The 21,936-nt window shown below is 45.6% G+C and overlaps 1 protein-coding gene across 2 annotated transcripts in view; it reads left to right on the top strand.

The window, feature by feature from the left end:
- Positions 1 to 20,235, top strand: part of CALN1 (calneuron 1) — a 614,621-nt gene extending 594,386 nt beyond the window's left edge. Inside the window, exon 6 of one of the 2 annotated variants that reach the window (XM_030933416.1) lies at positions 19,844 to 20,235. In XM_030933416.1, coding sequence (XP_030789276.1) covers positions 19,844 to 19,971 — 128 coding nt within the window. In that variant the 3' untranslated portion in view covers positions 19,972 to 20,235. The remainder of the gene's footprint in view (positions 1 to 19,843) is intronic. The other variant, XM_030933417.1, reaches the window with a different exon arrangement.
- The last annotated feature ends 1,701 nt before the right edge of the window (positions 20,236 to 21,936 follow it).

The following is a 21,936-nucleotide window of genomic DNA, read 5'->3' as shown; positions in this document are numbered from 1 at the left end:
ATGTTGGCCAGGCTGGTCTTGAACTCCTGACCTCAAGTGATTCCCCCTCCTCAGCCTCCCAAAGTGCTGGGATTACAGGCGTGAGCCTGTTAGTCCAGGTACTGCACTAAATGGTTTAAAATTCATTATCTTATTTCATTTTAAAAAGCTGTTATTTTGTAATTTGCACGTTGCATTCTTGTATGACCTCTGGGAACTTCATTACGTAATCCCTTTTGCATATTTTTATCTCAGAGAAACTTCTTTAAAACATTATGTCAGGGTTTTTTGTCCCCCAGAGGCAAGCTCATTGATTTGTGTTTAGTTTTAAGAATCAAGCATGATCAAAGTCATGGGTGAATATATTTAATGCTCACAGGCCTTTCCACATGCAAGAAAGAGCCTCCCTGATTGCATTTTGGGCAGAGGCGTCTAGGAAGAGAATATTGAAGCCCTGAGTGTACCTGCTCAGCATCCTAGGACTAGAGGAGTTTGTCTGAGACCCTGTGACTCGCCTGAGACCCTTCACTTCCATATTGCTCCCATATCCACAAACAGGGGCCTGTTGGCACTTTGAAGCTTTCCCTTCTTCTATCAAGACCTGATTGCACAGTTGCATTACTTCCACCTCATAAATCTCCCTCTCCTCCTCCCAGCCTTGAGCCCTTTGGGGCCTCCCCATCTCTCCCAAACTGTCAACTCCTCCCTATCCTCTTTTGCCCTTAGCCTAACCTGCATGCCTTACCCAGTTACATCAACCATGCCCTGGCTGACATCTTGTTACAGGACCACCAGGTTCTTATGCCCACTGTTTGATAATAGACCAATACACTGAGACAGCAGGGTTTACAGCAGAGAAATAGTTTAATGACAGTGGGGTAGCTGAGCAAGAAGACAGGAGGAATCCATTCCTTGAGGAGTGTTGAGCTAGGGTTTTTAAGTGGATTGTGAAGGGCAAGAGACTGAAAAATTGGGGTTGTTGATTTGATGAAACCATCAGGATGTCGAAACTGCATTCTTTGGTAAGTCAGCTCCCTATGGGGTAATTTCAGACCGTCTGACATCAGTAGTCTCATTGATATGTAGAACCTAAAGAGTATCTCAAAGGGAAAACTTAATGTTCTATACTGTTCAAGTTGTTATCAATAGGGCAGTTAAGGGTAACTACAGTGGCTCATGTCTGTAATCCCAGCCCTTTGGGAGGCCAAGGCGGGTGGATAAACTGAGGTCAGGAGTTTGAGACCAGCCTGACCAATATGATGAAACCCCATCTCTACTAAAAATACAAAAATTAGCTGGGCGTGGTGGCATGTGTGTGGAATCCCAGCTACTCGGGAGGCTGAGACAGGAGAATTGCTTGAGCCCAGGAGGTGGAGGTTGCAGTGAGCCAACATTGTGCCATTGCACTCCAGCCTGGGCAACAAGAGTGAAAACTCCGTCTCAAAAAAGGGAGGAACTATAATCATGTGTGTGTAGTGTGTGCGCGCCTGGCTTTCTTTTTCATTAATTTTAATTTTTTAAGTTCTGGGGTACATGTGCAGGATGTGCAGGTTTGTTACACTTAAATGTGTGCCATGGTGGTTTGCAGCACCTATCAACCCATTACCTAGGGATTAAGCCAGCATGCATTAGTTATTTTTCCTGATGCTCTCCTCCCCATCCCCCACCCCCAACATGTATTCTCATTGTTCGGCTCCCACTTATGAGTGAGAACATTTAGTATTTGGTTTTCTGTTCCTGTGTTAGTTTGCTAAGGATGATGGGTTCCAGCTCCATCCATGTTTCTGCAAGGACATGATCTCGTTCCTTGTTATGGCTGCATAGTATTCCATGGTGTATATGTACCACATTTTCTTTATTCAATCTATCAGCAGACGGTGTGACAATTCCTCAAAGATCTAGGACCAGAAATACCATTCAACCCAGAAATCCCATTACTAGGTATATTCCCAAAGGAATATAAATCATTACATTATAAAGAACTGTAATCTTATAATAGGGTCTGTGTGATTCTGGGGCAATAGGCAGCAAATGCCTATGAGGAAGCGAGTTGGAAAACAAGCTGACCTCATGATCAATGCTGAGTGTGCGGCAAATTTGGTTTATTTTTGTTTCTCTCCTGCCTTTCTTCCTTGATTAATTTCCTAAGGTTTACAGGGGCAGAATGGTTCAATCTCAGATCCCTGACTCACTCTGTCTGCTCCCTCCATCCCAAGTCTTGATCAATCTAGCACCTAACTGTGAAGGGCCAAGGTGGTTTCCTTTATTTCTTCCAAGTGATGAAATTCTTTTGTCATTAAACTGAATCCTCCTTGCAACCCCACACGACCAATGAGAGGGAAAGGAATGGGCTGGGCCTCTTCCCTCTGCCCCAGAACGCACCCACTCAGGTCTTCTCTACTTTTGCTAACCCACCCCTCATCCCTAGGCAGTTCTTTCCTTCTGCTCTCATTAGATCTAACAGGTAATCACACCAGTTAGGAAGGTCTTTGCCATCAGAAGGTGGAAGAGCACATCTGCCTCTTCACCAGAAACTAGGAGATGGGCAAAGAAACAGACATTTTGTGGCAGAGATGGAATTTAAAGAATCCCACATCAGAGGGCTGGGAGCTCAGCAGAGCTGGAGGTGGGATTGAGATCTGGAGCGTGAAAAAGGTTTCAAAAGGCTGCTGCGGGCAGCACAAGGGACAAGGACTCAATTCGAAATTAATGGGAGGACTTGAAAATGCCATCAGCATCCTTTTATTTGTTATTTTATTTATATATTCTTTTGATACGGAGTTTCACTCTTGTTGCCCAGTGCAATGGCACGGTCTCGGCTCACTGCAACCTCTGCCTCCTGAGTTAAAGCAGTTCTCCTGCCTCAGCCTTCTGAGTAGCTGGGATTACAGGCATGTGCCACCACGTCCTACTAATTTTTGTATTTTTAGTAGAGACAGGGTTTTGCCATGTTGGCCAGGCTGGTCTCAAACTCCTTACCTCAAGTGATCCTCCCAACTCAGCCTCCCAAAGTGCTGGGATTACAGAAATGTGCCACTGCACCCAGCTAATTTTTGTATTTTTAGTATAGACGGGGGTTTTGCCATGTTGGCCAGGCTGGTCTCGAACTCCTGACATCAAGAGATCCTCCCACCCTGGCCTCCCAAAGTGCTGGAAATACAGGCATGAGCCACCGCACCCAGTCAGTTTGTTTGTTTGTTTGTTTGTTTGTTTGTTTGTTTGTTTTTGTTTTATTTTTGAGACGGAGTCTCGCTCTGTCACCCAGGCTGGAGTGCAGTGGCATGATCTCGGCTCACTGCAAGGTCCACCTCCTGGGTTCACGCCATTCTCCTGCCTCAGCCTCCCAAGTAGCTGGGACTACAGGCACCCGCCACCACTCCTGGCTAAATGTTTTGTATTTTTACTAGAGATGGGGTTTCACCGTGTTAGCCAGGATGGCCTCAATCTCCTGACCTCATGATCCGCCCACCTTGGCCTCCCAAAGTGCTGGGATTACAGGCATGAGCCACTGCACCTGGCCTATTTATTTATTTATTTTAATAAAATAAAGAGAGTCTTGCTCTGTCACCCAGGCTGGAATGCAGTAGCCCCACCACAGCTCACTAGAGCCTGGAATTCACAGGCTCACGCAATCCTCCTGCTTCAGCCTCCTGAGTAGCTGGGACTACAGTCGTGTGCCACCATGCCAGGCTAATTTTTTTACTTTTGTAGAAACAGGGTCTTGCTGTGTCACCCAGCCTGTTCTTGAACTCATGGCTTCAAGTGATCATCCCACCTCAGCCTCCCAAAGGACTGAGATTACAGGTGTGAGCCACTGTGGCTGGCCCATGTTATAGCAATGATTCTATTTTTCATTTGTCTGAATTTTGGGTCTGATAATTTTACTAAGGTGTTCGGACAGTCTTCATTAAGTCAGCAATATTGACTATTCCTTCTACACGAATGAAAGAATAAAGAATAAAGAAAAAGATAAGACCCCAAAGATTGTGGCACCTTTGGTGGGAAAGGTTTTAGTTTTGGTTTGATTTTGTTATCTTTACTTGTTTCATTTTTAGGTCAACACAAACAACAGACACACACACACACATACACAAATACACAGCCGCTCCAATAAGCCAGTCTGCCTTATCTTTGTGGTGTGAGAACCCTGCAGTCACATAGAAGCAACAACTTTTTCATTGTCTCCCAAGGAAGGGACAAGAAGAAATGGGATGAAACTCCAAGCTGGATACTGGGCAAGCCTGACTGGGTGCAGTGGTTCCTTCCTGTAATCCCAGCACTTTGGGAGGCTGAGGTGGGAGGATCACCTGAGGTCAGGAGTTCAAGGCCAGCCTGGCTAACATGGCAAAACCCTGTCTCTACTAAAAATACAAAAATTAGCTGGGTGTGGTGGCAGGTGCCTGTAATCCCAGCTACTCAGGAGGCCGAAGCAGGAGAATAGCTTGAACCCGGGAGGCAGATGTTGCGGTGAGCCGAGATCGTGCCACTGCATTCCCGCCTGGGCAACAGAGTAAGACTGTCAAAAAAAAGAAGGGAAGTCTTCCTGACCTCTCCAGAAAACCCTGTGTCAGGGGCTCACATTGCATATAGAACTAATTTTCCTAGAGCACCAAAAGGAGTTCCCTACAGAAACCCTTTTGAAGGCAGGGAGCAGGCTAGAAGACCTTAGCTCAGGGCTTCCAGATGGAAAATCACTCAAACTGAGTCAAGTGCTGACCACATTGCATCCGTGATGCTGGGTGCTTTGTGCATATGAATTCATTTTGCCCCTCTGGATTCAGGAACTCTCTGGCATTACATACTATTAGAACTTTATATGTCCCCAGACTCATGAGAATATTTGGTTAAAAGCATGACTTTCATGCACTCCCAGTCTCTCAGATATCTCTGAATCCCCTAATTACAATAAAATATGCTTGATATACTTTTTTCTTTCTCTTTCTTTCTTTCTTTCCTTCTTCCTTCCTTCCTTCCTTCCTTCCTTCCTTCCTTCCTTCCTTCCTTCCTTCCTTCCTTCCTTCTTCTTTCCTTCCTTCCTTCCTTCCTTCATTTTGAGACAGGGTCTTGCTCTGTCACCCAGGCTGGAGTGCAGTGGCGCAATCTCAGCTTACTGCAACCTCCATCTCCTGGATTCAAGCAATTCTCCTGCCTCAGCCTCCTGAGTAGCTGGACTTACCGGCATGTGCCACTACGCCCAGCCAATTTTTGTATTTTAGTGCAGAAGAGGTTTCACCATGTTGGCCAGGCTGGTCTTGAACTCTTGATCTCTAGTGATTTCCCATCCTCGGCCTCCCAAATTGCTGAGATTACAGGCGTGAGCCCCCATGCCCAGCTTGATATACTTTTGTGTTACTTGTCAATCTTTGTGTCTTAATTTTTTGGAAAAATTACCATAGCCTGGCAACGTAGCAAGACCTCTTCCTTACAAAAAGAAAAATTTTTAAATTAGCCAGGCATGGTAGCACATGCCTGTAGTCTCAGCTATTCGGGAGGATGAGGTGGAGGGATCACCTGAGCTCAGGGGTTCGAGGCTGCAGTGAGCTATGATTGCACCAATACACTTCAGCCTGGGCAGCAGAGCAAGACGCCAACTCTGAATAAAGAACTTACCAAGCCCATATCCCCATAACAGGTTGGACATTTAAGTATGTGTTTACTGAAAGTACTTATTCACCATTCGTGCTGAATAAGGGAGTTTTTAAAGATGTTTTGCCTCAGTTCCACCCATATTAGGCACCAGACATTCTTGATTTTAGAGATCATAAGCTCAACGACACTGAGATGAATTTATATCTTATTATTTGGTTCCAGTTGCTGGCATCTATGGAATTCAGTGATCTTTGTGGTTGAATCATCTATTTGCCGGTCACCAGATTTTTATTAAGTTCTCCCATGACACATTATACTATCTATTAAGGTTGATAGTGCTTGCTTCCAGGATGTTTACTGTTTAATCCATATGGATGCAGTCCAGGAGGAAGAGGGTGGAAGAGAACTGTCACGCATACCTGCCAAGTGCTGGTCATTTATTAGGTTGGTGCACAAGTAATTGCACTATTTGCCATTAAAAGGAATGGCAATTTATTTTTTTTTTTTTTGGACACAGTCTTGGTCTGTCGCCCAGGCTGGAGTGAAGTGGTGTGGTCTCTGCAACCTCCACCTCCTGGGTTCAAGCAATTCTCATGTCTCAGCCTCCTGAGTAGCTGGAATTACAGGTCTGCACCACCACACCCAGCTAATTTTTGTATTTTTAGTAGAGACGGGTTTCACCATGTTGGCCAGGCTGGTCTCAAACTCCTGACCTCAGGTGATCCACCCACCTCAGCCTCCCAAAGTGCTGGGATTACAGGCGTGAGCCACTGTGCCCAGCAATGCCAAGTGTTTTAACGGCAAAAACCACAATTACTTTTGCACCAACCTAATATTAACACATTGCATTGACCCCTCTGCATGGCCCTGAGAGACAAGTTCTGTTGCCATTTTCGTGTAAATGAGGAAACTGAGGCGCCACAAAGTGAAGTCATTTTTTCCAAGTCAAATAATGGCTAAGAATTTTAACCTGCAACCTGGGCAACATGGCAAAACCCTGTCTAGATAGGTAGGTAGGTAGGTAGGTAGGTAGGTAGGTAGGTAGGTAAATAGATAATTGACAGGTAGATAGATGATAGATAGATAATTGATAGGTAGATAGATGATAGATAGATAGGTAGATACATAGATAGATAGATTATAGATAGATAATAGATGATAGATAAATGATAGATAGATAATAGATGATAGATAGATAGATAGATAGATAGATAGATAGATAGATAGATAGATAACCAGGCGTGGTGGCAGGCACCTGTAGTCCCAGCTACTCAGGAGACTGAGGTGGGAGGATCACTTGAGCCTGGGAGGTTGAGGCTGCAGTAAGCCACAATCATGCCACTTCATTCCAGCCTGAGTGACAGAGCGAGATCCTGTCTCAATGTTTTTATAAAAAGAATTTCAACTGGATAAAGAAAATGTGGTACATATACACCATGGAATACTATGCAGCCATAAAAAGGAATGAGATCATGTCTTTTGCAGGGACATGGATGAAGCTGGAAGCCATCATCCTTAGCAAACTAACACAGGATCAGCAAACCAAACACCACATGTTCTCACTTATAAGTGGGAGTTGAACAATGAGAACACAGGGACACAGGGAGGGGAACAACACACACCGGGGCCTGTCAGGGGGCAATGGGAGGGAGAGCATCATGATAAATAGCTAATGCCTCCGGGGCTTAATACCTAGGTAATGGGTTGATAAGTGCAGCAAACCACCATGGCACACGTTTACCTATGTAACACACCTGCACATTCTGCATATGTATCATGGAACTTAAAATAATAATTTTTTTAAATTGCTGAATCAAAACAAAAGAAAAAGAATTTTAACCTGGGTCTACTTGTCAATGCCCTGCCCTGGCATCTTCAGTGGTGACCCTGGGTCATTCACGTGGGCTTAGGCATTTCCAAGTCTTCATACAAAATGGTGTTTCATCACCCATACTCATTTTCCATTTCATCACCGACGAAAGCATATTATATTTGGAAGTTGAGTAGAAACGCAGCAAGATCTGTGTGTGCACCCTCTCAAGACACATCCCCCAAGTGTTGTCCCTAAATGGAATACCAGCTGTCAGATTTTTCTAGACATTCTGACAACAGGCACGGGAGAGGCAAGTAAAGTGAAATCACCAACTGGGGAATAAATAGTTTCTGTGAAAGACAAGGCAGAGCTCTTCTGAATCACTCAGCACTTCCATATGATGGACAAAAGAAACAAGTGGCAAGGATGGTGACACAAGCCAGGCAGCCCCAGGAAGCCCCCTGGGGAAGAGGTGTGGATTCTGTGCCAACTAGCTGTGTGACCCCGGGAAAGTTGGTTAACCTCTCTGAGCCTTATTTTCCTCATCCATCCCATGAAAAGGCTGGATGATGATGGTCATATTTAGATACAGAAACTTCTGGGCTCAGTGGAAGGTCAGAAGGAATTTTGCAGCCAAATCCAAGGTTCTCAGCGCAGTCCTCCTTGCTGAAGTCACAGCGTTCCTGTCGGGCCATCAAGTGCACACCTGGATGGGGAGACCTGCCCATCACCGGGCCGCACACGATGGTTCTCTCCTGCCCATCTAAATGAAAAAGGTACAATATGTCATCAACGCCATCTGTTCCCAGTCCTCCTGTGCAGTGAATTTCCTGAAATAAAACCTTTCTCCTTGGGTAGACATAGGAGGTTAAGGAGCTGAGGTCAGTAGCCAGTGGTGAGACAGAGGACAGTTTTCAAAGAGATTTGGAACTTCAGACAAAAAGGAATTTTTCTTCTGTTTGGGGACCCTTCGCAGCAAACCTGTAGGAAGCAATGAGATTCTGAAACACAAAATAGAGACCCAGCTGGGCACAGTGGCTCATGCCTGTAGTCCCAGCACTTTGGGAGGTTGAGGCGGGTGGATCACTTGAGGTCAGGAGTTCAAGACCAGCCTGGCCAACATGGTGAAACCTCATCTCTACTAAAAATACAAAAAAAAAAAAAGAAAGAAAGAAATTAGCTGGGCACGGTGGCAGGCACCTGTAATCCCAGCTATTCGGGAGGCTGAGGCAGGAGAATCACTTGAACCCAGGAGGCAGAGGTTGCAGTGAGCTAAGATCGCACCATTACACTCCAGCCTGGGCAACAGAGCGAGACTCTGTCTCAACAAAAAAAATAGAGACCCAGAGAGCTGTTTTGTATAAACACACTAAAACAGAGCTGGTTAAGAGCTCCAGCTCTGCACCCGGGACAAGCCTGGCTTAAAATCCTTCCCCAGCATGCACTCATTTGAGTGAGGCACTTGAGTAAATATGGAGAACCTCATTTTCTCCATCTGTGAAAGGGGAATCATGATACAATCTACCTCATACAGTTGTTCTGAGGATTAAACAATGTCATCCTTGACAATATGCAGTACAAAACTCAACACGTTAGTAAGCACTGGAAGGGAATGAATGAAAGGCAAGGCTAACCAGTTCCTAGCCTCAGTTATCTTCTGGTTATTTTTTTTACCTGCAGACATTGCTGAGTATGTGCTGCTGCTGGAGCGCCACATCTTCATGAGGCAGGAACCAAATGCAGGGGGTGGGAGCCTTGCTGTTGACACATTCATTCCTAGACTCAAATCACTACTCACATTGAGGGTATCAAGGGTATTCATCAAGACTCTCGGCCGGGCACGGTGGCTCATGCCTGTAATCCCAACACTTTGGGGGGCTGAGGTGGATGGATCACGAGGTCAGGAGTTCAAGACCAGCCTGGCCAACATGGTGAAATCCCGTCTCTACTAAAAATACAAAAAAAAAAAAAAAAAAAAAAAAAGTTAGTTGGTCATGGTGGTGGGCACCTGTAATCCCAGCTACTTGGGAGGCTGAGGCAGGAGAATTGCTTGAACCCCAGAGGCAGAGGTTGCAGTGAGCCGAGATCACACCATTGCACTCAAGCCTGGGTGACAGAGCAAAACTCTGTCTCAGAAAAAGAAAATAAAAATAAAAAGACTCTTATCGGCCAGGCATGGTGGCTCACACCTGTAATCCAAACACTTTGGGAGGCAAAGGTGGAAGGATCACTTGAGCCCAGGAGTTTGAGACCAGCCTGGGCAGCATAGTGAGACTCATGTTTACAAAAGAAAATTTTTTTTAATTAGCTAAGCATGGTGCAGTCCCAGCTACTCAGGAGACTGAGACAGGAGGATTCCTTGAGCCCAAGAAATCGAGGCTGCAGTGAGCTATGATCATGCCACTGCATTCCCCCTGGGCGACAGAGTGAAACCCAGTTTCTAAAAATAAATAAATAAATAAATAAAAGATAGTTTCAGTTGCAAATAAAAGAAAGCCAACCGAGATTCTTTTAAACTAAAAATCACTGGCTCGGCCGGGCACGGTGGCTCACGCCTGTAATCCCAGCACTTTGGGAGGCCGAGGCAGGCGGATCATGAGGTCAGGAGATAGAGACCATCCTGGCTAACACCGTGAAACCCCGTCTCTACTAAAAATACAAAAAACTAGCCGGGCGTGTGATGGACGCCTGTAATCCCAGCTGCTCGGGAGGCTGAGGCGGGAGAATGGCGTGAACCCAGGAGGCGGAGCTTGCAGTGAGCGGAGATTGCACAACTGCACTCCAGCCTGGGCGACAGAGCGAGACTCCATCTCAAAAAAAAAAAAAAAAAAAAAAAATCACTGGCTGAAATAATGGGGGAAGTCAAGCGCGTGAACTTTGTGTGGCCTGGACTCAAAGAGTTCAAGCAACATCTCTCTCCTCTCTCTCTCTCTCTCTCTCTCTCTCTCTCTCTCTCTCTCTGTGTGTGTGTCTCTGTCTCTGTCTCTCTCTTGCCTGCTGTCTGCCTCTCCCTCTCTCTGTCCTTTTTAACTCCCTGTTAGCTCCATTCTTGGGCAGACTCTGTCTTCACAAGGTCTCAAGATTTTCTCTCTCAGGATCTGTCTTCATCCAAAAAGGAGCGCCAGTCAAACCTGTTTAACTCAGGTGCCTACTGTAGAACAATCTTTGGGTACGACACCTGGGCAACCTGGTTTGTGATGGTGGAAAAGGTGAAGTCAGGAACTGAGTTCCACTAGATGGAGTGGTGCAGGTCCCAAGCACAAAAGGTGAATTTTGTTATTAGAACAAGGGGTAGGGCTTCCAGAGAGACAAAAACAATGCCTGGCTACTGTACCAGAGTCCATTGTAGGACTCTCAAAGCAAAACGCAGCTGTCTGGGGTCTAGCAAACCTGAGATGCGGGGCATGAGATTTTGTAGGGGAGAAGAGACCAGCTCCCAGCCCCACAAGTCAGCATGACTTATCTTCCTCTTAAGAAAAGCATCATGAAACATACCAACCCCACTCTTATTCCATAGAAGCCACATCCTCCATCTCTTCCTTTGGGTTTTGTTTGGGTGCCTGGGCATTTTTGATATCATTGGTGTATATAAAATTCTCTTTCAAAAGCTCTTAGTTAGTTCCATTTTAGGGTGCATAAGTAGCCAATTTTGTAGAATCATAAAATATCAGAACTGGAAGGATCGCAGAGCAAAAATAGCTCCCAGGCCTGGTGGCTCTGGTTATCCTAAGAATCACCTGAGCTGGGATTGCTACTGTTTTGTTTTTTAACTTCCCTGCACCCCCAGCTCCCTGACAAAAATAATATGACTTCTGTCGGTCTGTCATGGAGCAAGGAATCAGAATTTTCATGGCTCTGATTTGCCTCATTTGGAAGCCGGTGTCTCTGAAGACGTGCAGCCCAGCTCCCAAATGTGGAGATTGAAGCCAGAGAGATTATGAACCTATTGTCTCCAGGGCCATGGGCTGATGAGTGGCAGAGTCTCTGCAGATGACCGTCTCCAGGAGAAAAGCCAAGAACCACTGCCTGTCATTTGCCGAGTGGAGCAGTGTGAATGGCTGTTAAAATAAGAGAGGAAAAGAAACACTCCAACAGTCTGTCGCTAGAGCTTGCACACCCAGGTCTTGCTGAGGCAGCCACCAGTCTGTTGTGCATGAAGCCTGTGAACAAGCTTGCAGGAAAACAGGAAACTCTGCCTCTGTGTCCTCCCGCGGCAGCCTCCTCAACTCACGTTTCATTCCCAAATACTTTCTGAGCTTCCACTGTGCCAAGTACTGTGCTGAAAAAGAGCCCAAGATTTAGTGGGAAGATAGAAAACATCACCAGCAGCATGACATATTCAGTAAGAGACAAAAAGGTCAGTTCCTTAAAAAAATGAAACATAGGCTGGGCGCGGTGGCTCAAGCTTGTAATGCCAGCACTTTGGGAGGCCAAGACGGGCGGATCACGAGGTCAGAAGATCGAGAGCATCCTGGCCAACATGGTGAAACCCTGTCTCTACTAAAACTACAAAAAAAAAAACTAGCCAGGCGTGGTGGCGGGCACCTGTAGTCCTAGCTACTGGGGAGGCTGAGGCAGGAGAATGGCGTGAACCCAGGAGGCAGAGTTTGCAGTGAGCCGAGATCGCGCCACTGCACTCCAACCTGGGCAATAGAGCCAGACTCTGTCTCAAAAAAAAAAAGAAAGAAACATAGGCTGGACGCGGTGGCTCACGCCTGTAATCTGTACTAAAAATACATAAAATTAGCCGGGCGTGGTGGCGGGAGCCTGTAATCCCAGCTACTCGGGAGCCTAAGGCAGGAGAAACACTTGAGTCCGGGAGGTGGAGGTTGCAGCGTGCCGAGAACACGCCACTGCACACCAGTCCGGGCAACAGTGCGAGACTCCATCTCAAAAAAAAAGGAGGGGAGGGGAGACTATATTACCCAGTAATTCAACTTCTAGGTTTGCACCCAAGAGAATTTAAGACATATGTTGACATGTAAACATGTGCATGGATGTTCATAGCAGCATGATTCATAGTAACCAAAAGGTGGAAGGAAGCCAAATGTTTATAGCTTATGAATAGCTAAACAAAGAGTGATATATTCATACAATAAACTATTATCCGGTCATAAAAAGGAATGAAGTACTGATAAATGCTACATACAGCTGGAGGAACCTTGAAAAATTATGCTAAAAGAAGTCAGACACAAAAGGTCACCTACCGTATGATCTTATTTATTTGAAAGAGTGAGAGTAGGCAAATCCCTAGAGACAGACAGTAGATTAGCGTTTGCCTGGGGCTGCAGAGCGATTGGAATGAGCAGTGACTGTTAATATGCCTGGGATTTCTTTTTAGGGTGATAAAAATGCTCTGGAATTAGGTAGTGGTGACGGTTGCACAATCTTGCGAATATGTTAAACGCTGCTGAATTGGACCTAATTTTCGAACAAGGGCCAATTTTATGGTATGTGAACTACATCTTAATTAAAAATAAATAAATCTTGAAAGCTAGATCATTACAACGAATAAATACAAGGAGCAGGCCCTTTTATAGAGCAGGGTGTTCAGAAGAAACCTCAGAGGAAAGAAAAGTTTGGGCTGGGCCCCAGAGAAAAAGAGGGAAGATGGCCGGGCACAGTGGTTCATGCCTGTAATCCCAGCACTTTGAGAGGCCAAGGCGGGTGGATCACAAGGTCGAGAGATCGAGACCATCCTGGCCAACACGGTGAAACCCTGTCTCTACTAAAAATACGAAAATTAGCTGAGTGTGGTGGTGTGTGCCCGTAATCCCCTCCCTGCTACTCGGGAGGCTGAGGCAGGAGAATCGCTAGGGAGTTGGAGGTTGCAGTGAGCCAATATCGTGCCACTGCACTCCAGCCTGGCAACAGAGTGAGACTCCATCTCAAAAAAGAAAAGAAAAGAAAAAGAGGCAAGATCAGAAAGCACCACTGATCTGCATTGAAGAAAATGAGAGACCTGCTTGGCTGAACAGAGGTGGCCGTGGGGAGGGAAGGGGAGGAGGGTGGTCTAGGAATAGAGCCGGGAAGTGGGGAAGAGTGAGCTGTGGTCTTCTGTGCTGAGCTTAGAGGATGGAACAGGCTTCTCCCATCAATGGGGGCCTTTGCAGGAAGCCTGCAGGGAAAGGTGAGTCTAGCTGCAGTTCTGAATGACTTAATGAAGGAAGAGATGAAAACAAAGATTTGGAGCATCTGAGGTAGTCTCAGCCTTGTGCTGTAGGTTGCAGGGAATAGGATGAAAAACCAGCAGGGGTTTCCTCCTGTCCTCAGGGGATGCAAGAATGAAATCTTGTATTTCTCTGGCAATTTACAGTTGGATGTAGCTTTCACTTTGATTAGCTCATTGATCTTTGAAATAATTCTTGAGATGAGCAGAGCAATTATTAGCTCCTTTTACAGAGAGAGAAACTGACACTGGCAGAAGTTCCTTCACTTGTCCAGGGCTCCTAAGCAGCAATTAGGGGAAGAAGTCAGATCTTGGACTCACAGTTTTTCCCAGACTGACCTATAGTCTTCTATTACAGACTTCTAAATAATAGACAGCTAGTGTAAATAAATACGCAAAAATATAGTACAATGCAAATGTATGATAAGCTTCAATAATTACCAAGAAATGCATAAATTAGTGCCGTGTTCTGTCCACCACACCCGGCGTTTGAAGTGCATTTTCTTTGGAACTATTTATTGCTATGCAGGAAACCAAGAAGAATTTGTACACGAGTTTTGAACCTGGGTATTACAGTAAGCTCTTGGCTCAAATCCCACATCTACCCTTTCCCAAATGACCTTGAACTTCACTTATTGGAATTCAGGCTCCTCACGCAGTAAATGAAGACTGACACACCCATCACATATGAGATCTGCTGCTCTGTGACCTCTGTACATAGAACCAACAAAGCTCTTAACACAGTACCCAGCCCATTGAGGCTGGTGTTCAATCAGGAAATAGGAACATTTAAAAGGCATATACAAGGGAGCTCACATTCATGGGGCACAATTTTCCAGTTTCTTCCTATATGCATAATCTTCACAAGAAGATAGATCTTTTGTTTGTTTGTTTTTGGGTTTGTTGGTTTGTTTGTTTGTTTGTTTTAGACAGAGTCTTGTTCTGTCGCCCAGGCTGGAATGCAGTGGCACGATCAACCTCTGCCTCCTGGGTTCGAGTGATCCTCCTGCCTCAGCCTCCCAAGTAGCTGGGATCACGGGCACACCACACTATGCTCAGTTAATTCTTTTTTTTTTTTTTTTTTTTTTTTTTTGTATTTTTAGTGGAGATGGGGTTTCACCATGTTGGCCAGGCTGGTCTCAAACTCCTGACCTCAGGTGATTCACCCGCTTCAGCCTCCCAAAGTGCTGGGATTACAGGTGTGAGCCACCACACCCAGCCCAATAAGATAGATCTTATTATCCCATTTTATGGATGACAAGATTGAGGCCTAGCGAAATTTACTTGCTCAAGGTCACACAGAGAATCATGATCCAGATATTGCTCTGGCTCCAAAGTCATTCCTCTTTGCTTAGCCACACAATTTATGATGATGTCAGAATGCAGTATAAAATGATTTTCATCAAAGCACAGGGTACTGACTCAAACTAAGGTCTATTTCAGAGCTGCCGCGATCCACTAATGATCTAGAAGCTCCTCTCTGCTTTTTTTATTTTTTTATTTTTTTTATTTTTTGAGATGGAGTTTCACTCTTGTTGCCCAGGCTGCAGTGCAATGACGCAATTTCGGCTCACTGCATCCTCCACCTCTTGGGTTCAAGCAATTCTCCTGCCTCAGCCTTCCTGGTAGCTGGGATTACAGGTGCCCACCACTATGCCCAGCTATTTTTCTGTATTTTTAGTAGAGATGGGGTTTCACTATGTTGGCCAAGCTGGTCTCGAACTTGTGGTCTCAGGTGATCCGCCCACCTCAGCCTCCCAAAGTGCTGGGATTACAGGCATGAGCCACTGCACCTGGCTCTACTCCTCTCCGCTTATAGGACATTGGTCTAAATTCTCCAGGCAATTGCTCGGTCCTTATCTCTCCCCTCCTACTGCTTGGGTGGATTTTTAGATCAAAGTTGCAGCTCCCCTCTCCTGGGGAATAATCCTGTTGCTGGTAACCTTGTTTCCTGGTTGACCTTCACAAAGAAGGGCTTCAGCAAAAACTTTCTCCCTCAGCCCAGTCATGCAATGTTTCTCTTCCTAAAGCTTTCACGGGCCCTCAAGATGGAATGGAAAAGGACTACCTTCGGAAACATTTCCAGGCGAAGAAGCTGCTCAGAATAAATTAGCCAGAAAGCGTTAGGATATGCTACTTCCACATTCTCGTCTTATTTTCTGCTTTGGCCCTTTCCTTCTTAAATGCCACCTCCTTTTTCCTTCCTGGGACTTGGCATCTTTGTACGTTTGCCTACTGATGAGATAAAGCCCATCTCTACCCCAGGAATATTGTCTTCCTCCAGGTGAGAACTTGTAAGATTCTGAGACCCACACCTAAACAGCATTATTCTTAGTAGCAAAAGGTGGAAGCTTGAATCGACAAGAAGAAAGCTGAGCCACAGATACTTTAAATCACCCCAGGGAAGCAGAAATCAGTGGATTCAGAAGGAATAAAGATAACAAGATGATGGTGAAAGAATTCACAAGCATCATGTTGGTGAGGAGGCTGGGGGCTGCGGCTGGGTCACTGTAAGTCAGATCTTAGACTTACAGTGTGTCCCAGGCTCACCTATAGTCTTCTATTACAGACTTCTAAATAATAGACAGCAAGAGGCAAGAGTAAATAAATACACAAAAATATGGTACAGTGCAAATGCATTATAATCTTCAATAATTATCAAGAAACGCATGAATTAGTGGCAGGTCGCAGTTCTGTCCACCACACCCAGCGTTTGAAGTGCATTTTCTTGAAGCCTGGCTTTCTGGAGACACCTTCCTGCTCAATGCCATTTTTTTAACTTTTATTTTAGGTTCAGGGGTACATGTGCAGTTTGTTCTATAGGTAAACTCGTGTCACCGGCATTTGTTGTACAGATTATTTCACCACCCAGGCACTAAGCCTAGAACCCAATAGTGAATTTTTTCTGCTCCTCTCCCTCCTCCCACCCTCCATCCTCAAGTAGGCCCCAGTGTCTGTGGTTCCCCTCTTTGCCTCCATGTGTTCTCATCATTCAGCTCCCACTTGTAAGTGAGAACATACGGTATTTGATTTTCTCTTCTTGTGTCGGTTTGCCAAGGATTGTGGCCTCCAACCCCATCAATGTTCCTGTAAAGGATGTAGAAAGCAGTGTGACGATTCCTCAGAGAGCTAGAAACAGAACTACCATTCGATCCAGCAATCCGATTATTGGGTATATATCCAGAGAAATATAAATTGTTCTACCATAAAGATACATGCATGTGTATGTTCATTGCACCACTATTCACAATAGCAAAGACATTAAATCAACCTAAATGGTCATCAATGGTAGATTGGATAAAGAAAATGTGGTACATAAACATGATGGAATACTACACAGCCACAAAAAAGATCAATACCATTTTTAGAGATCCTTTGACAAGCCCTTGGGATCCTTTCTCTTGAAGAAAGTTCTGTTTGACTTTGGAAATATGGCCAGCTTCCTACTTCTTCCCTGTTATTAATATTACCAGGAACTTGGATGAGCCACTTAACATCAAGGGAGAGAGCTATTTGAGCTTGAGTGATTTTTACATTCTTTAAAGGCATGTGGATACCACCTTGACCTTTTTCTTTTGCTATGCAGTCTTCTTTAACAGCTGAATGTAAAGAGCCGTCTTCTTCAACACCCCTGATTTAATGTCAACAGCAACAACAATAACACATGCACGCGCGCGCCCGCACACACACACACACACACACCCCTCCTGTTTCCAGCAACTCCATCCTACTCCGGGCCTACTGAATCAAAAAACTCCAGAGTGGGTGTCTAGCAATTGCTTAATTGCCTGGAGAGCTTATTAAAACACAAATTCCCAACCTCCTGTGATTCAGTAATTCTGCAATAGGGCTGAGAATCTCGTTTGTATCAAACTCTCAGCTGGCACTGGTGCTGCTGTTTCAGCCAGTTGCTCTGGAGTAGGTGGCTTCCTGCCGACCTCCAGGGCACAGATGTCTCCTCTAAGCTAACTGGGGAACCGTGCACCACTGCAGGACAGAGGGCAAGGGAGAAAGTGTAGAGGAAAAGGAGACAGGAAAGACATTCTGACGTCCACTCAGTTTCCCTGAGGTAATGCAATGCCTGGGATCCCCGATGCACTTCATCAAAGCCCTTTCTTTCCTTCTTTCTTTCTCTTTCTTTCTTTCTTCCTTTCTTTCTCTTTCTTGTCTTCTTTCTTTCTTCCTTTCCCTCCTTCTCTCTTTCTTTCTTTTTCTCCTTTCTTTCCTTCTTTCTTTCTTTCACTTTCTCCTTTCTTTCCTTCTTTCTCTTTTCTTTCTCTTTCTCTTTCTTTCTCCTTTCCTTCCTTATATCTTCTTTCTTTGTTCTTTCTTTCTCTCTTTCTCTTTCTTTTTTATTTCTTCTTCTTTCTTTCTTTTGTTCTTTCTCTTCCCTCGCTCCCTTCCTTTCTTTCTTTCTTTCTTCTTTCTTTCTTTCTCTTTCTCCTTTTGAGCTTGAGTGATTTTTACATTCTCTAAAGGCATGTGGATACAACCTTGACCTTTTTCCTTTGCTATGCAGTCTTCTTTAACAGCTGAGCGTAAAGAGCCATTCTTTTCAACACCTCTGATTTAATGTCCCCAACAACACACACATGTACACACACACACACCCCTCCTGTCCCCAGCAACTCCATCCTACTCCGGGCCTACTGAATGAAAAACTCTGGAGTGGGTGTTCCTTTCTTTTTTGCTCTCTTTCTTTCTCTTTCTTTCTTCTTTTTTTCTTTCTTTCTCCTTTCTTTCTTTGTTTCTTTCTCCCTTTCTCTTTCTCTTTCTTTCTTTGTTTCTTTCTCTTTCTCTTTTGTTTCTTTCTCTTTCTCTTTCTTTTTTCTTTTTCCTTCCTTGCTTCTTTCCTTCCTTTCTCTCTCCCTCTCCCTCTCCCTCTCTCTCTCTCTCTCCCTCTCTCTCTCTCTCTCTCTCTTTCTCTCTCTCTCTCTCTCAGCCTTGAGCAATCCCCACTTCCCCAACTTCAGCAGCATCTAAGCTCTAATGGAGGGCTTGTTAAACACAGATAGGGGCCCCCACTCCCAGAGCCTCTGATTCAGCAGATCTGGGGTGGGGGCTGGACAAGAATCTGCCTGTTATTTTGAGACAGAGTCTTGCTCTGAAGCCCAGGCCGGAGTGCAGTAGCATGATCTCAGCTCCCTGTAACCTCTGTCTCCCAGGTTCAAGTGATTCTCCTGCCTCAGCCTTCCAGGTAGCTGGGATTACAGGCGTGTGCCACCATACCTGGCTAATTTTTGTATTTTTAGTAGAGATAGGGTTTCACCATGTCGACCAGGCTGGTCTCAAACTCCTGACCTCAGGTGATCTGCCCACCCCAGCCTCCCAAAGTGCTGGGATTACAGGTGTGAGAGCCACCAAACCCAGTCAAGAATCTGCATTTTCAAAAACCTCTCAGTGGCCAAGCATGGTGGCTCATGCCTGTAATCCCAACACTTTTGGAGGCAGAGGCAGGAGGGTGGCTTGAGCCCAGGGGAGTTTGAGATTATACTGGGCAACATAGCAAGACCCCATCTCTACAAAAATGAAAATTAAAAAAAATTAGTCAGGCACAGTGGTGCACACTTGTAGTTCCAGCTACTCAGGAGGCTGAAGTGGGAGGACAGCTTGAGCCCAGGAGGTTAAGGCTGCAGTGAGCTACAATAGTACCACCACTCTCCAGCCTGGGAGACACAGCGATACACTGTCTCAAAAAAAAAAAAAAAAAAAAAAAAGCTGTTAAACTCTCAGCAATGGGGGTGCTGCTTGTCCAACAACCCCACTGTAGAACCACTATGTGTATGTCTGAAATAATGCAAGAAGTCGCTTACAGTGATTTAACTGGCAAAACCCAAAAACCCGTCCAGGAAAGGTAAGTTGCACCCAGCTGATCACAGAGATGTAGGGAAGCATCTGAACTTCCGCTCTGTTTCTATCAGCTGCAGAAATGGATACAGCAATCACTGGATGATGCCTTTTATGAAACGTACTCTGAAATGTCCCATATTTCCTGGCTCTGAAAGTCATTCTAGCTCTATTCTATCAGAAAGCTTAACATCACATCCATCATGGTTCTTTTTATAGAAGTTTTCTCATTTCATACCTTTCACCAGAAGGTGTTTTATATTATGCAGTCTCCTTGGTAACAGTCCCATAAGTGCCTGTCAACTTGATTTGACCAGTCTCATCCTATAGGACTCACTGCTGGCCTGTTGAGGAAGAGTTGCAACCTATCTCACTGTGTCATTTCTCTCTTCTGTCTTCTCCCAACCCCTCTTCCCTCCTCCCACACCTGCTCCTCCCACCACCAGTGCATTCCCAGAAGCAGAACAGACAGACCTGCGTCCGGAAGAGCCTCATATGCGCCTTTGCTATGGCCTTCATCATCAGCGTCATGCTGATTGCAGCCAACCAGATACTCCGGAGCGGCATGGAGTAGCAGCCTCCCGCCAGCCACACTGTGTTGCAGCTCACCGCGCATGTGCATGCCCTGCGGGCAGACTCTTCCTCCACACAGCAGACACGGACCTGTGGACTATGGATGGATGCGGACGATGGAACCGTTCAGTAAAGAACCCAAGGTTGAGTGCAACTGGGGTTGCACTTCAGCTTCATCTCCTTGGCAGGGACACTAAAGGGCTGTCTTCAGTGCTTTAATGGTTTTGTTTTCTAATGCAATAAATAGCCAGGATTTCCAAATTACTGCTTCAACCATCAGTCATAACTCTAGAGAAAAACTTCATCTTCATCTCGGAATTCCAGCGGCCATCCAGGTATAATGGTGAGAGAGCAAGAGAGAGGCATGAACACACAGTCACCTCCACTCCCCATTCTTTCAACCCAAGGGTCAACAGGACACTCTCTGCTGAGGTCAACCCTTGGTTCCAAGAGGCTGACTTCTGGGTTACCACAGAAGAGAGGGCTTTCCATCCCACCCTGGCTTCCTTCCTCCACCCAGTGGAGACCCCCCAAGGCATGAGGGGAAAGCCATTAAGTGGGGTGCAGCCCCTGGCGGTCTTTAGCTGCACCCCTCACTGCTTCCGTTCTTACTGCCTTTTCTAGAGGACTGCCATTGGTAGAGCTGGGGTGCTCTCAGTTTCCGTTGGCACTTGGCTTTCTGTTCCTAGAGCCCATCCCGCACCAGCATTTTGGAATCTGCAGAGAGCCTTTCTCCCAGCTTTGCCGCCTGTGCTGCCATTAGAGAAAAAAAAAAGAAACGTAATCGTGGGCATCTCTGTCACATAGACAGATATATATATTTGGCTTCTTCGTGTGTGACGTCATTCTTCCCTAATCGCTTACACCTAATATAAGCTTGTCCTCCCTCCCACACTCATCCCTGCTTCTTTGGGGCAGGGGTGAGGCAGGTTGAGGGGGAGGGGACTGAGACTGGCGGTGAGGTTTTGACACCCACACCCAGCCATCTGGAGTCATGGAGACCCACCACGTCTCTATGCCAGATGACCTTTGTAAGTTAAGGTCCTTGTGCATCTTACCTTTCCCTTGCCTTGGAGTTTGCTTTGTTAGTTAGTCTTCCCCAGCTAAAAAGAGAAATGCAATCCAAAATGGAAAGATGGAGAGATCAAACGACTGTATTTTACATAAGATCTTCTGGCCTTCACATTCTGCAACTGACTTATTTTCAGGAGGTGGGGGGAAAAGATGTTTATGAGTTTAGTCAACAGAACAGGTAATTTACTCCTGCCTGCAGAATACTTTCGTTGGGGAAGGTAACTGAACCAAGGATCTGTTTTCAACTCCATTCCAAGTCTGTAATTTCCTGACTTTTCCTAGATGTCAGCCACTACTATGAATTCAAGCTTGTGTAGTCAGATTAGCCAGTAATCTCTAGATGTAGTAGTTCCCTTTGTACTTTTCCAAGCTCAGGTCTTTATTTTGTAATGGAATTACCTTGCTCCTACTTCTTTTGATTACATCCTAAAACTACATGCTTCCCCCCTTTCTTCCAGTATCGAGCCACCAGAAGCTTTCTTGTCTCAGTGCAGTGGGTAGGGTTTTTGGTGCATTGTGTGTTCCTGATCTCCCTCCCTGTCTTCCCACTCAGCTTTCTCCCTACTGCCTTCTCAGACTTGGAGCACCCAAGGTCTCCGATGAGAGTTTTCTTATTCACCTCTGCAAGTGCTCCTGGCAACAGCCTGGGGGCAGCTGTAGAAACTTTCCCTTTGTGGGAGAGTGTGAATATTCCTGATGAGCACAAGTAAAACTAGGGTTTGAGCCATAGTATGGAGGAGGGAGGAGATGTAAGCTCCTAAGAGCCTGGGGGATTGCAGGTCCCTCTGCAAAACTTCCTGGAGTTCAGCCCAACAAGGCCAGACCAAGGAGGCAGCAACCTGCCTTTCCCCCTTACCTGCCCTGCTGCCTGCACACTGCATGCCTGCCCCTT

This window comes from Rhinopithecus roxellana, chromosome 6, assembly GCF_007565055.1.
Source record: "Rhinopithecus roxellana isolate Shanxi Qingling chromosome 6, ASM756505v1, whole genome shotgun sequence".
In the NCBI taxonomy this organism is placed as follows: Eukaryota; Metazoa; Chordata; class Mammalia; order Primates; family Cercopithecidae; genus Rhinopithecus; species Rhinopithecus roxellana.
This window is presented reverse-complemented; position numbering and strand designations above follow the sequence as displayed.